The sequence below is a fragment of the Dipodomys spectabilis genome, unplaced genomic scaffold, assembly GCF_019054845.1.
Source record: "Dipodomys spectabilis isolate Male_0828 unplaced genomic scaffold, ASM1905484v1 ptg000173l, whole genome shotgun sequence".
Lineage (NCBI taxonomy): Eukaryota > Metazoa > Chordata > Mammalia > Rodentia > Heteromyidae > Dipodomys > Dipodomys spectabilis.
The window spans coordinates 10,610,593-10,625,316 of record NW_024870850.1 but is presented as its reverse complement, the minus strand read 5'-3'; the positions used below and the strand labels follow the sequence as shown (position 1 = coordinate 10,625,316).

The following is a 14,724-nucleotide window of genomic DNA, read 5'->3' as shown; positions in this document are numbered from 1 at the left end:
GAATAAAGAGGTGGGCTGGGGAAGGTCTCACTCATTATGGAGGTGAGGGAAGGAGTAGGGAAGATGGGGGTGGGAGAATGTATCAGGGGAGGGCACAGGTAATGCAGAGGCCCTGGGGCAGGAGGGTGCCTGGCACAGGTATGAGATTAGCAATGGGGTCTTCTGGCCTTTGGTCCTTGGAAAGAGCCTTGGCCACCAACTCGGCCCCCTCGTGCTGTTGCCTGGTTACAATGCCAGAGTATGGGCATCCCATAATGACCATGGTGCCCTTTGCACATAAATGCCAATAGAGTTTGGGGTGTACACAGTCTGTGGTCACCCCTTTCCGTTCCTGTCTCCCCCACCCCCAGGAAGACAAGAGCCTGGTTCACGGTAATGTGTGTGGCCGAAACATCTTACTAGCCAGGCCGGGGCTGGCAGAGGACACCAGCCCATTCATCAAGTTGAGTGACCCCGGCGTGGGCCTGGGGGCGCTCTCCAGAGAGGGTGAGTACCCCTACGGGGCAGGGCACCAGGGACGGGGTGTCCCTCCTCTTTCCACCCTCCATGACCTCTGACCTTGTCCGCAGAGCGCGTTGAGCGCATACCCTGGACGGCTCCCGAGTGCCTGACCGGCGGAGCCAACAGCCTGAGCACCGCGGCGGACAAGTGGGGCTTTGGCGCCACCCTGCTTGAGATCTGCTTTGATGGGGAAGCCCCCCTCCAGGGCCGCGGCCCCTCTGAGGTACATCTACGACATCCCTGGGCCTCCAGCTCCTGGGGTTCATCGCTGTGCTTTTGCTTTTGTTTTTTGTCGGTCGTGGGGCTTGAACTCTGGGCCCGGGCGCTGTCCCTCAGCTCTTCAGCTCAAGGCGAGCGCTCTACCACTTGAACTACAGCGCCACTTCCGGTTTCCTGGTGGTTTGTTGGAGATAGGAGTCTCACGGAAAGCCGGGCGCTGGTGGCTCACGCCTGTAATCCTAACTACTCAGGAGGCTGAGATCTGAGGATCGCAGTTCAAAGCCAGCCTGGGCAGGAAAGTCCGTGAAACTCTGATCTCCAATAAACCTCTAGAAAACCGGAAGTGGCACTGTGGCTCAAGTGGTAGAGCGCTCGCCTTGAGCTGAAGAACACAAAGACAGCGCCCAGGCCCAAAGTTCAAGCCCCATCATGACTGACCAAAAAAAAAAAAAAGTCTCACGGACTTTACTGCCCCAGGTGGCTTTGAACCTCAGTCCTCAGGTCTCAGGTTGCTGAGTAGCTAGGATGACAGGCGTGCGCCACCAGCGCCCGGCTTGGCCTTACCTTTTAAGGAAATCAATAGTGGCCAAGGCACACAGCCAAGCAAGCAGTAGGCTTCAATTGTGAGCAGGGCAGAGGCAGACTCATCTTAGAGTCTGCATAACGCTTACCTTCCTTGAAGTTTTTTTTTTTGTCGGTTGAGGGGCTTGAACTCTGGGCCTGGGTACTGTCCCTCAGCTCTTCAGCTCAACGCGAGCACTCTACCCAGGGTGTGAGGCAAGCACTCTACCGATGAGTTAGTGGACAAGTGTGGGAGTTTATTCCTGTAATCCAGGTAATTAGGAGGCAGAAGTAGGAGTAAAAACAAATCTCAAGACTTGGCACTTGGGACTCATGCCTCTAATCCTAGCTACTCAGAAGGCTTTGATCTGAGGATCACAGTTTGAAACCAACCCAGGCAGGAAGTCTGTGAGTCTTGTATCTCCAATTAGAAAACCGGATGTGGCACTAGGGTTCAAAGTGGTAGAGTACTAGTCTTAAATGAAAGAGCTCAGGGGCACCACCAGGCTCTGAGTTCAAGCCCTGGCTCACTGCCTACATCAACAACAAATCTCAGGACCCTATCCAAAAAATTATAAGCCAAAAGGGTTGGTGGTGTGGTTCAAGTGGTAGAGTACCTGCCTCACACTGAGTTCAGTTTTAAGTACCAAAAAAAAAAAAAAAAAAAGTACAGAATTAGCTCGCTTGCATGGCTAGAAAGGATAACTATATGGCCCAGCCTGTGCAAAGGTCCTGAGGCCAAGCATTGAGGAAGCAGTATTACAAATCACCACAGGCTTCAAGGGTGGGTGGAAGCCAGGGCACTAAGGACCCACAGGGAACCTGGAACTTGTCTCTGCCGCTCTCTGGGAGCCTCCCCTTCCTGTAACACTTGGGAATGAAAAGAGTCAGGCACTTAGCTGGGGGCCTTATGCTCCCAGAATTTGGCTGGGCTCTTGGAGAAGGGTGTCATAGATGGGGTGCTCACCGCCCCCCCCACCCCCTGGTATGTAGAAAGAGCGTTTCTACCAGAAGCAACACCAGCTACCCGAGCCCTCGTGCCCTGAGCTGGCCACACTCACCAGCCAGTGCCTGACCTATGAACCTGCCCAGCGGCCGTCCTTCCGCACCATTCTGCGCGACCTCACTCGGCTGCAGCCCCACAGTGAGCCTTAGGGCCGCGCTGGGCCCCTGGGGAGTGGGGATGGACAGGGGTGGGGTCCCTGAGGTCTCCATACAGAGGCACATACAGGAAGCTGGGGGAGAGGAGGGGGCAGGAATGATGCCCAGGAGCGGCGGCTCACCTTGTGATCCCCAGAGTGGGTTGGGCTGGCAAATGGCTGGAGGTCCCTCTCTCTCTCCCTCTCTCTCTCTCTCTCTCTCTCTCTCTCTCTCTCTCTCACACACACACACACACACACACCCCACTGTGGCTCTAACAGATCTAGTGGATATCTCTACCATGAACCCCGACTCCCCGGCCTCGGACCCCACGGTGTTCCACAAGCGATATTTGAAAAAGATTCGGGATCTGGGCGAGGTAAGGGGGGGCCGGGGATGGGGGGGGTCTGGGGGTGATGCAAAGGTGTCTCACCTGTGGATGCAAAGCCCGCAGGGGAGGCCCGGGTGCATGCAGCCCGGAGGTCCTCCATCAGGGCTGGGCGGGGCCCAGGACTTCCAAAATGGATCATTCCAGAGGCCTGGCCTGGCAACTGGAGGCTGAGGGCGGACCCTCTCTCCTGCGGACACAGGGGCACTTCGGCAAGGTCAGCCTGTACTGCTACGACCCCACCAACGATGGCACCGGGGAGATGGTGGCCGTGAAGGCCCTCAAGGCGGGTTGCGGGCCCCAGCTCCGCTCGGGCTGGCGGCGGGAGATCGACATCCTGCGCACGCTCTACCACGAGCACATCGTCAAGTACAAGGGCTGCTGCGAGGACCCAGGTGGGCGGGGCCAGGTGGCGATTGGCCGGGCGCGGGTGGGCGGGGCGTCCCCGGCCAACTAGAATGTCAGGACGCACCAGGGGGCGTGGCCAGGCAGGCTGCTCTTCCCTTGAGTGGATTGAAGTCCAGTGGGGGCGCTGGCTGCTCACACCTGTCAATCCTAGCTACCCAGGGGCCTGAGATCTGAGATGCGCAGTTGGAAGCCAGCCTGGGCAGGAAAGTCCGTGAGACGTTTGTTGTTTTGTTTTGTTTCGGTTGTAGGGCTTGCATTCAGGGCCCGGGTGCTATCCCTGAGTTTTTGTGCTCCAGGCTAGCGTGGTAGCACTTTGAACCCCAGTGCCACTTCCCGTTTTTGAATGGTTAGAGAGTCTCACAGGGACTTGCCTGGGCTGGCTTACAACCACCATCCTCACATCTCAGCCTCCTGAGTGAGTAGCTAGGATTTCAGGCATGAGCCACCAGCACCTGAGACTCTTATCTCCAACTAAGTAGGGAAAACCTGGAAGTGGAGTTGTGGCTCAAGTGGTAGAGCAACTGGCCTTGGGCAGAAAAGCTCAGGGACAATGCCTCAACCCCTGAGTTCAAGCCCCAGGACCTTTCCCCTCCCCTCACACGCTGGGCCTTGGGCACATGTGGGTGGGTAGTGACTTCGCCTTCTCTACCATGGCCTCGCCTCCTCCATGCCAGGCGAGAAGTCGGTGCAGCTGGTCATGGAGTACGTACCTCTGGGTAGCCTCCGGGACTACCTGCCCCGGCACAGCGTCGGGCTGGCTCAGCTGCTACTCTTCGCCCAGCAGATCTGCAAGGTGGGCCAGGCTGAACTCTTGCTTCCAGAACCTGTTACCTCTGCTGTCTTCCTGCCCTGGACCAGCCCTGTCCAGTCTGAACCTGCTCGTTAGGCCTGATCATCTTGTCCTTGGACTGACCTGCCCCTGCCCTCCCCCAACCCTCTTCTGCAATGCCTAACACAGGTCCTACCCCTCACCAGCTTGGTTCCACTTGTCTGGCCACACCCACTAATCAGACCACGCCCTCCATCCTGGCCACGCCCAGCCCTGCATCCGCCTGTACCCTCTAGCTCCACCTGCCATCCTGCCCTCCCAACCTGACCGGGTCCCCTACAGACTCAACCTGTCCCCTTGTTGCCCTGGCCATCAATTCAGGCCCTGCCACCCACTGCTACCCCCACCCCCAAGCCCCAACGACCCCTGACTCGCCCCGCCCCGCCCCTAGGGCATGGCCTACCTGCACACCCAGCACTACATCCACCGAGATCTAGCCGCGCGCAACGTGCTGCTGGACAACGACAGGCTGGTCAAGATCGGGGACTTTGGCCTAGCCAAGGCCGTGCCTGAAGGCCACGAGTACTACCGCGTGCGCGAGGATGGGGACAGCCCCGTGTTCTGGTGACCAAGGGAGGGGGGGTGTCGCAGTGTGAGGGAGATGCCATTTGGAATAGCAGTAGCGCAGCAGCCTGCAGAAGGGCCTGATACTAGGGGAGCTGGGTGTGACCTAGGGACTTGAGGGGGGCGGAGCCAGCTGGGCTTGGCCCAAGTAGATCTTCCCCAGGGACGGCGTCCTCCCCGCCCCCCCACCCCATGAGAGCTGGACTCCCCCACTCAGTACAGCCTCAGCCCTGAGAGGCCCCCCTCCTCGCCCAGGTACGCCCCAGAGTGCCTGAAGGAATGCAAGTTCTACTATGCATCTGACGTCTGGTCGTTTGGGGTGACACTCTACGAGCTGCTGACACACTGTGACTCCAGCCAGAGCCCTCCTTCGGTGAGCACCAGCCCCCCACCCCACGCGAATGGGCAGGTGGGAAGGTGGGCAGGTGGGCAGTCAAACCACATCCTTGGGAGGTTGAGGCAGTAAGATCAAGAGCTTGAGGCCAGTCTGGACAAAAAAAAAGAAAAAAGCAACAAGAGTTGGGGTGTAGCTCAAGTGGTAGAGTGCTTACCTAGCAGGTGGGTTCAATCCCTAATACCAAGAAAACAAAACCCCCCTCTCTATCCTAGCAAGTGCCTTACAATTCTGATATTTAACATGGGCCGCTTATAGTTCAGGCTTTTTTTTTTTGGGGGGGGGCGTCGGTTGTGGGGCTTGAACTCTGGGCCTGGGCGCTGTCCCTCAGCTCTTCAGCTCAAGGCGAGTGCTCTACCACTTGAGCCACAGCACCACTTCCGGTTTTCTGGTGGTTTATTGGAGAGAAGAGTCTCACGGAGCCTGGCATAGCATTTGAGGTGTTCAAAGTGTGGGTGGGGCCGGGTGCCGGTGGCTCATGTCTGTCATCCTAGCTACTCAGGAGGCTGAGATCTGAGGATCCCAGTTCAAAGCCAGCCTGGGCAGGAAAGTCCATGAAACTCTTATCTCCAATGAACCACCAGAAAACAGGAAGCGGTGCTGTAGCTCAAGTGGTAGAGTGTTAGTCTTGAGTTGAAAAGCTGAGGGACAGCGCCCGGGCCCAGAGTTCAAGCCCCACAACCGACCAAAAAAAAAAAAAAAAAAAGTGTCTCATGGACATTCCTGCTCAGGCTGGCTTTGAACGGCCATCCTCAGATCTCAGCCTCCTGAGTAGCTAGGATGACAGGCGTGAGCCACCGGTGCCTGGCTGTTAGTTCGTTTTGACAGGGTCTCACTATGAAGCCCCAGCAAGCTCCAAACTTGAGATCTTCTTTTGTTTGGATTTTTTGGCTTTTCCTTTATTTTACTGGGGAATCGAACCCAGGACATTGCACTTGCTAGACGACCACTTTGCCACTGAGATACATCCCAGCCAGACTTGAGGGCTTATTCCATAATGGTTTGTCATGGTAACATGACAAACAAGATGAGCCTTTTCTGTGGCCACAGCGACCCCCCTCTTCTTTTTCTGGTATAATTTCCATGACTTTCTCTGATTGGCCCTAGGTGCATTTGGTAACCAATCACTGAATAGCCATGAGCCACTGTGAATGGCCAGGCCTGATGTGGGTGGGGCAGCTAGGAGAAGGTTCTAATATTCAGAACACAGTCTTCATAGCCCCAGCTACTGGAGATTGAACCAGGAGCAGCACTGAATCCTAAGAGTTCTGGACCAGCCTGGGCAACATAGCAAGACCCACATCTTAATTTTGTTGTTGTTGTTGGGCATGGGACTTGACCTGAGGGCCTGAGCTAGTGCTGAACCACTTTGAGCCACAGCGTCACTTCTGGAGTTTTAGTGGTTCATTGGAGATACGAGTCTCACAGAGACTTGCCTGCCTGGGCTCCCTTCAAATCACGATCCTCAGATCTCAACCTCCTGAGGAACTGGGATGACAGTCATGAGCCACTGTGTGGCTTAAATTTTTTTAAGTTTATCCATTTGGGTTTGATAGTTCATAGCTAGGATCCCTGATGCCCTAAGGATCATGAGTTGGAAGCCAGCCTAGGCAAAGTTAGGGAGAAGGAGGGATAAAGGGAGGGAGAGACCACTGGAGGGAGGGAGCCTTAAATGGTAGAGGGCTTGGAGAGTATGCAACAGACCCTGGGTTCCATCTCCAACACCAAAAGGAAACATAGCCAGGCGCTAGTGGCTCAAGCCTGTCATCTTAGCTACTCAGGAGGCTGAGATCTGAGGATCGCGGTTCAAAGCCAGCCTGGCAAGGTAAGTCTGTGAGATTCCTATCACCACAATTCATTTCTACCACCACTTGAGCTGTGGCTCAAGTGGTAGAACACTAGCCTTGAGGGAGAAAAAAAAAAACGCTCAGAACAGTGTCAGGGCCATGAGTTCAAGCCCCAGGACTGCCTCCAAAAAAAAAAAAACAAAAGCAAAAACAGGAAAAATGGCTTCTGGGCAGAGCCGCAGTCCTGCAGCCAAGGTGGGATTTGAACCCCCACAGTGGAGTGCCAAGCCCCCAGCCTCTACCCAGGCTTCTCACCCTGGCCGCGTCGTCTCTCTATGCCGTAGAAATTCATCGAGCTCATCGGCCTCACCCAGGGCCAGATGACAGTGCTGAGACTCACCGAGTTACTGGAACGAGGAGAGAGGCTGCCGCGGCCCGACAAATGCCCCAGTGAGGTGAGCTGGGGCCCCTCCACCCCACCGCCCCCCACAGGCGAGCAGCACCCCATCGCCCTATTCTCCCGCCCTAGGTCTATCTCCTCATGAAGAACTGCTGGGAGCTGGAGGCCTCCTTCCGCCCGACCTTCCAGAACCTCATTCCCATCCTCAAGATGGCTCATGACAAGTACCAGGCCCAGGCCCCTTCGGTGTTCAGTGTGTGCTGAAGCGCGGGGACAGGTCAGCGCCCAGAGCAGCCTCCCGGACCTACAGTCTAGACACCTCCACTTCTGCAAACTTGTTTTTCTGTGTGCCAGTCCTGGGGCTTGAACTCATGGCTTGGGGGCTGTCCCTGAGTTTTTTTTTGTTTTGTTTTGTTTTTCTCAAAGCTAGCACTCTACCATTTGAGCCCCTGCTCCACATCTGGCTTTTTGGTGGTTCATTGGAGATAAGAGTCTCACAGACTTCCCTGTTTGGGCTGGCCTCGAACCGCGATCCTCAGATGTCAGCCTCCTGAGTAGCTAGAATGACAGACATGAGCCACCAGCACCCAGCTAACTTTTAAACTTCTGCTCACCCCTAAGCCACTAGCTAGGCTGGGGTATAGCTCAGTGGCACAGCATTAAGTTTAGCCTACAAGATGCCCAGGATTCCATCCTCAGCACCCAACACAAGCGCGCGCGCACAAGAAAGGCTAAATCACCAACTTGATCAGTTCCCGGTACACAGAAGGTGATCAGTAATGACTTGTTAAATGCCCAAAGTATGTGCGAAGCCACCTTCCTGCTGGGTAGGACGCGGCCAGGCTGGACCGGTGTGTGCTGGGCGGCCTAAGGTAACGCTGGCCCGGCCTCTCTGGGCCTCACTTTTGCGCCTGTGGGAACGGACGTGTTTGCTACCTCGCAGGACCGATGTGGAGGAATGCTGGGAGTGGCTCCGAAATGGTGGTAATAAACATTCCATTTTGTGACCATGGTTGTTTGTCACCGTCGCTGCTTGAGTCACACGCATCTGTGCACGGCAATGCCATCATTACCTTCTTCAAAAAGCGCTTCTGAAGACTATGTGGCCGTGAGCAGTGCATCACGCTAGTAATCCCAGCCGTCTTGGGCTCCATCTCAGTTAGGGGTAACACACTGTCTGAAAGAGCTGTGCATGTAGCTGACAGCACTGTTGCCTCGCGGGAGTTTAACACACACACACACAATCCTCTTGATCCAGGTGTAGTGATACAAACCTGTAATTCCAGGATTAAGAGTCTGAGCCAGTCTGGGCTACAGACCAAAATTCTGTCTCAAAGAACAAAACCAAACACTAAGCCAACAAGGCTAGTGCTCTACCACTTGAGCCACAGCAGCACGTCTGACTTTTTCTGTGTCTGTGGTACTGAGGAATCGAACCCCGCTTCATGCGTGCTAGGCAAGTAACTGTACCACTGAGCCGCATTCCCAGCCCCCAAATTCTTTTTTGTTGTTGTTGCTCTCCTGGGGCTCACACTCAAGGCCTGGGCACTGTCCCAGGCTAGTGCTCTAGCACACAAGCCACAGATCCGTTTCCTACTTTTTTGGTGCTTAACTGGAGATAGTCTCACAGATTTTTTTCCTGCCTGGGCTGGCTTGGAGCCATGATCTTCAGATCTCAGGAGATACACACCACCAGCACCTGGGATCCGCAAGTCTTTCCTTGCCCCCTCCCTGAATGCCATCATCTCGTACAGACCTTCTGAAGCTCGTCTGGCACTGATCGCATTGTTGCCCCCTTTGCAGTGCTGCCTTGCAGTCCCGCCTTCAGCCGTGTATAGTAGCACACACCTGTAATCCCAGCTACTGGGGGAAGGGGGTGGAGTTGAGGGAGGAGGATCGCTTGAAGCCAGCCTGGGAAGCAAGGCTAGATGCCTTATGAGAAACAGAAAGGGAAAAGAGAAGAAACCTCACTTTGAAGAAGAAACAAAATCTCACTTAGATTCCCTGACCCCCTTAACTTCCTCTCTACAGACAGAAGTCACAAGTTCAGCCGGAAGTTTTCTCACCTTTCCCCCCCCCTTAACCTTCCCTCCCCAGCCCCAAACCCACAGTTTCTGGGTACTGAGAACAAGAGCAACTGCCAATTCTGTGAACTTGAGGGAACAACAACAAATTTGAGGTACATCTGAGGCCTGCGGAAGATGTCCCCCCAACTCCCAACTGTGTGTCTCTCTGAGGGATCCCCAACTTACATCACCCCAGATCCGGAACCTCACCACTTCGAGATGCCAGGCCTGGTGAAAGGTGCAGCCCTGATTGCTCCAACCCTAACCGCCCTGGCTTCCGCCGCCCTCCCTCGGCCCCTCCCAGCACCCCTTCCCCGGGTCCCTTCCTCGCTCAGCCTGCCCAGCCTGCCCACCATGGCGCCCGCCCGGCTGCCACTCGGCCGCGCCCTGCTCATCTTCCAGCTGTTGGCCTACTGTCCGCTGGCCCTGGGTGAGCCGCCACACGGGGCTGGGCTCAGGGTTGGGGGGGGTCGAAGGGGACTGAGGAATAAAGGGGAGTATGGGCACAATCTGCCACCCCGATTATTTCCTGCTCACTCAAGCTGGTCTCCCCAGGAGAAAGTTCTAGCTCCAAAGTTGAGTCTTTTTTTTGATCAGTTGTGGGGAATTGAACTCTGGGCCTGGGCGTTGTCCCTGAGATTTCTTTTTTTGTTCTCACCAAGCTAGGATGGCTTGGAACTGTAATCCTCATATCTCAGCCCGCTGAATAGCTGGGACTACAGGAGTGAGCTACCAGTGCTGGGCGATACCTGCCCCCTTTTTGTTACTTTGATAGTTCTGAGGACTGAATTCCAGCCCTCATCCTTGCAGGCAGATGCTCTACTATGTGAGCCCATGTGTCTAGCCTGTTTTAGTTTTAGAGGGTCCTCCACCCCCCCCCACCACCCCAGTTTTCTCAGACAACAATCCACTTACCTACAGCTGTCTCAGGAGGATGAGAGACATGCCCTCCTATGCCCAACTTATTGAGATTGGGGGGGGTGTCCACTAATTTTTGGCCCTGATTGGGTTTGAAACATAATCATCCTAATCTCTGCCTTCTGAGTAGCTGGGATTACAGGCGAGAGCCACTGTGCCCAGCCCTTGGCCTCTCTTATCAATCCTTTGTCTTCCTCTACTGGATGGTTGTGAGTGTTCTTGCTTGAGGGGGAGAATCTATGCAGGGTGGATTTTGGGTACCCAAACTGAATCCCCTCCTGTTCCTCAAGGAGACCTAGCGCGGGGCTCCCTTCTGCGGGTGGAGCCCCGAGACCCTGTGCTTCTGGCTGGAGGGACCCTCGTAGTGAACTGCAGCATGGACTGTCCCCAGCCTGAGCTCCTCTCGCTGGAGACGTTGCTTGAGAAGGTCCCTGTGGGCCATGGTGTGCGGTGGGCGGCCTTCCAGCTCAGCAACATCACTGTCAACAGCCAAGTCTTTTGCTCCGGATACTGTAATGGCTCCCAGATAATAGCCACATCTGAAATCATGGTGTTCCGTGAGTGGATGGATTGGGGGTAGGGGGGATGGGTCTGCGCTCTGCCTCAGAACTTAGACATGGGCCTATGTGTATGTGACAGACACAGACAGACAAAGACACACAGACATTCATCTCAGTCAAATGATGGACTAGCTGGGTGCTGGTGGTTCACACCTGTCAGCCGAGCTACTCAAGAGGCTGAGATTTGAGGATCATGCTTCAAAGCCAGCCCAAGCAGGAAAGTCCATGAGACTCTTATCTCCACTAAACCACCAGAAAACTGGAAGTGGTGCTGTGGCTTGCCTTTAACAAAAGAGCTCCGCCAGGTTCTGGTGGCTCACGCCTGTAATCCTAGCGAGATAAGAGGCTGAGATCTGAGGATCATGGTTCAAAGCCAGCCCTGGCAAGAGGCTTTTTTTTTTTTTTTGTCAGTTGTGGAGCTTGAACTCTGGGCCTGGGCGCTGTCCCTGAACTCTTCAGCTCAAGGAGAGTGATCTACCACTTGAGCCACAGCGCCACTTCTGGTTTTCTGGTGGTTCATTGGAGATCAGAGTCTCACGGACTTTCCTGCCTGGGATGGCTTTGAACCTCGATCCTCAGATCGCAGCCTCCTGAGTAGCTAGGATGACAGATGTGAGTCATAGGTGCCAGGCTCCTGGCTCGTTAATTAGAGATGAGTCTTCCACTGGCTTCAAACAGGGAAACCCAGATCTCAGCCCCTGAGTAGCTAGGATTACAGGCCAGAACCCCAGGCACCCAGCTTAGGCGTAGGTTTTCTTTTCTTTTTGGCCAGTCCTGGGGCTTGAACTCAGGGTCTGGACTCTGTCCCTGAACCTCTCTGTGCTCAAAACTAGCGCTCTACCATTTGAGCCCAAGCACCACTTCCGGCTTTTTCTGTGTATGTGGTACTGAGGAACCAAACCGAGGGCTTCATGAATGCTAGGCAAGCATACTACCACTGAGCCACCTTCCCAGCCCCCTAGGCGTGGTTTTCTGAGCTCCAACACTGGCAGGGTGCCTGACAACACAGGAAATAATCCTGCTGTTAATGACAGGCAAACACTTCTGCTGGTGCATTGTGTTCACTCCAAGCTCACAGGCTGGGGCGAGGCTCATTAGCAGACTGGGGCAAGGACAAGGCCCTGGGTTGGGGAGGGAGTATGGGGGGGGGCTCCCAGATCACAGATCAGAGCAGGAAAATCCTGTTTCCCCTTCAGTCTGTGGGGTGGGAGGATTGCAGGGGGGACTGCCCAGTGCCATTCAGCGCTCTTCCGCCAGGGTTCCCAGAGACGGTGGAGCTGGCCCCGCTGCCCCCCTGGCATCCGGTGGGCCGGAACCTCACCCTGAGCTGCCTGGTGGCGGGCGGGGAGCCCCGGGCCCAGCTCAGCGCGGTGCTGCTCCGCGGGGAGGAGGAGCTGAGCCGGCAGCCCGTGCTGGGGGAGCCGGCCGTGGTCACAGCCACGGTGCTGGCCCGCAGGAGCGATCACGGCGCCAATTTCTCCTGTGCCACGGAACTGGATCTGCGGCCACACGGGCTGGGATTGTTCCAGAACACCTCGGCCCCCAGGCAGCTGCGAACCTTCGGTGAGGGAGGGCGGCAGAGGCTGGGTGATGAGCTGGGGTCTTCGGGGGAAAGCTTGCCCTTGGAAGGGTCTGGGAGCCGGGGAGCAGGGCTGGGGGGGGGGGCGTGAGCTAGACTGAAAGACATCTGCAGAGAAGGGGACCCTGACTGTGTGTGGGGAACCCCTGCAGCCTTCAATCATGCCCCTGTGCCCCCCAGCCCTGCCCCGGAGGCCCCTGCGCCTCGAGGCCCCGCCGATCCTGGAGGTGGGGTCGTCCACGCAGGTGCGGTGCATTGCGGATGGGCTCTTCCCGGCGCCTGAGGCCCAGGTCCACATGATGCTGGGGGGCCAGAGGCTGCACCCCACAGCCACGAGCCGCGGGGACACGCTCACAGCCACGGCCACAGCTCACGCCCACCACGAGGGTTCCGCGGACATCAGCTGCAACGTGACCCTCGGGGACCAAAGTCGCCAGGCCCGGAAGAACTTGACTGTTTACAGTAAGCTGGGTCCCCAGACCCAAACTGCGGAGGGGCGGGGCCTCGGGGGGCAGGGCCTCCGGGGCAAGGGGCGGGGACTTGGGAGGGCAGGGCCTCATGGGTGAGGGTGGAGACTTTGGAGGGCGGGGCCTCATGAGTGAGAGGCGGAGTCTTGGGGTGGGGCCTCCAGGGCAAGGGGCGGAGCCTTGAGAGGGCGGGGCCTCATGGGTGAGGGTGGAGACTTTGGAGGGCGGGGCCTCCGGGGCAAGGGGCGGGGACTTGGGAGGGCGGGGCCTGTCCGGAGGGCCTCCGGTTGCAGCATGGGCCTGACATCCACCTTAGACCAGGCCACAAAGAAGGCGTGGCCTGGAGAGCCCCTCCCAGTGGGGGAAGCGGCAATCGCAGACCAGAAGTTCCCCAGCTTTGTCCTCTGGTCTTCAGGCTTTCTGGGGCCCGTTGTGAACCTGAGTGAGGCCATGGTTGCTGAGAGGTCCACAGTGAACGTAACTTGCACGGCCGGACCCCGAACCCAGGTCATGCTGGATGGGGCTCCAATCCCCCTCCTGGGGCAGCCAGCCCAGCTTCAGCTGCAGGCCACTGAGCGCGATGACGGACGCCACTTCTTCTGCAGAGGCACCCTTGAGGTGGACGGGCTCCTTCTGCATAAGAACACGACTGTCCGGCTGTCTGTCCTGTGTGAGTTGGTCACTTCAGACTGTTCATTGCCGGTGTTGGTTCTTGAGCTCTGGGCCTGGGCGCTGTCACTTAGCCTTTCCACTCTAGGCTGGCTTTGGGGTCACTAGAGCCACAGCTCCTGGTCTTTTGTTGTTATTGATTAAATGAAGATAAGCTCCTCATAGACTTCCCTGTCAGGGCTGACTTCAAACCATAATCCTCAGATAACAGCCTCCAGAGTAGCTAGGATTACAAGTGAAAGTCATTATGGCATTAGGCTATTTATTTATTTAATACTAGTATTAGGTCCTGACCTCAGGCCCTGCCCCCCCCCCTTTTTTTGCATAAGGTTAGTGTTCTACCACTTGAGTCACAGCTCCACTTCTGGCTTTTTGGTGGTTACTTGGAAATAAGTGTCTCATGGGATTTGTCCACCCAGACTGGCTTTAAACCTGGGATCCTCAAATGACAGCTTCCTGAATAGGATTACAGACGTGAGCCTTAGGCTCCTGATATACTCACATCTGTTTTAATCCCTCACCCTAACCATCCCGGTGTGGAGTTTCTCTTGTCTGATCACATGGTGGTTCCACAGATGGTCCCAAGATCGACCGGGATAAATGTCCCCAACACTTGGTGTGGAAAGAGAAGACTACCCAGGTCTTGCGGTGCCAGGCCGGAGGCAATCCGGCCCCTAGGCTGCAGTGTTTGCAGGAGGATTCTGGGAATGTGGTGCACGTCGGGATTCCATTCGTCGTCGGGCTAAATTATAGCGGTGTTTACTGTTGCCAGGCAACGAGTCCAATGGGCTCCGCCACCTTGCCCGTGGAGATTGACGTTCGTGGTAGGTCAAAAGGGGAGGGGCGCGGAGGAGGGTGAGGAGAGGGACAAACCCAGGGCTTGGGGATCCAGAGAAGCCCATTAAAAAAAAGAAAAAAAAATATATATAAATATATATATAATTCCGAGCTTTTCTGTGCAGAACGCAATCCCGCCAGGGTAAGCATCGTCTTAGGGGTGCTAGCAGTCCTAGGGGTGCTGACTGTCGCGGTGGCCTTAATGTTTGTCTTCGGATCGAAATCACGGAGAGGCAGCTACCCCGTGGCGAGGCAAAGCGCCTTCGTACCCCTCACGACGATGACACCTCAAGAGACAGAGGCGGAGGAGGTGCCTTGAGCGGCGGGACGCCGGGATCCGGGGCCAAGGACGGGGCAGGGACTTTGGCTCCAGTTCCCCACCAATAAAATCCTTTCAACTTCCGTGTTCAGTCCCCTGAGTCTGCTATTCACGCCGC

At 56.1% G+C, this 14,724-nt stretch overlaps 2 protein-coding genes across 3 annotated transcripts in view; both read left to right on the top strand.

The window, feature by feature from the left end:
- Tyk2 (tyrosine kinase 2) overlaps positions 1–14,724 on the top strand; it is a 41,603-nt gene that overhangs the window by 15,177 nt on the left and 11,702 nt on the right. The window contains exons 16-25 of one of the 2 annotated variants that reach the window (XM_042693911.1): positions 351–486; positions 570–724; positions 2,275–2,425; positions 2,703–2,800; positions 3,012–3,204; positions 3,892–4,010; positions 4,438–4,610; positions 4,866–4,983; positions 7,136–7,246; positions 7,321–7,480. In XM_042693911.1, coding sequence (XP_042549845.1) covers positions 351–486; positions 570–724; positions 2,275–2,425; positions 2,703–2,800; positions 3,012–3,204; positions 3,892–4,010; positions 4,438–4,610; positions 4,866–4,983; positions 7,136–7,246; positions 7,321–7,455 — 1,389 coding nt within the window. In that variant the 3' untranslated portion in view covers positions 7,456–7,480. Of the gene's footprint in view, positions 1–350; positions 487–569; positions 725–2,274; positions 2,426–2,702; positions 2,801–3,011; positions 3,205–3,891; positions 4,011–4,437; positions 4,611–4,865; positions 4,984–7,135; positions 7,247–7,320; positions 7,612–14,724 lie in introns of those variants that run through there. The other variant, XM_042693910.1, reaches the window with a different exon arrangement.
- On the top strand, positions 9,333–14,689 carry Icam3 (intercellular adhesion molecule 3). The gene is made up of 7 exons (XM_042693912.1): positions 9,333–9,687; positions 10,466–10,732; positions 11,993–12,298; positions 12,495–12,776; positions 13,197–13,451; positions 14,026–14,274; positions 14,413–14,689. The coding sequence occupies exons 1-7, from the start codon at positions 9,393–9,395 to the stop codon at positions 14,604–14,606; spliced, it is 1,848 nt and encodes a 615-aa protein (XP_042549846.1). The 5' UTR covers positions 9,333–9,392; the 3' UTR covers positions 14,607–14,689.

What these genes read in the sequence shown, in the direction of transcription:
- Icam3 (XM_042693912.1), top strand. Translation starts at nt 9,393, where the DNA reads ATGTCCCCCCAACTCCCAACTGTGTGTCTCTCTGAGGGATCCCCAACT. An exon ending in CTACTGTCCGCTGGCCCTGG is followed by an intron (nt 9,688 to 10,465) that starts GTGAGCCGCCAC and finishes CTGTTCCTCAAG; the next exon opens with GAGACCTAGCGCGGGGCTCC. An exon ending in TGTCCGGCTGTCTGTCCTGT is followed by an intron (nt 13,452 to 14,025) that starts GTGAGTTGGTCA and finishes GTGGTTCCACAG; the next exon opens with ATGGTCCCAAGATCGACCGG.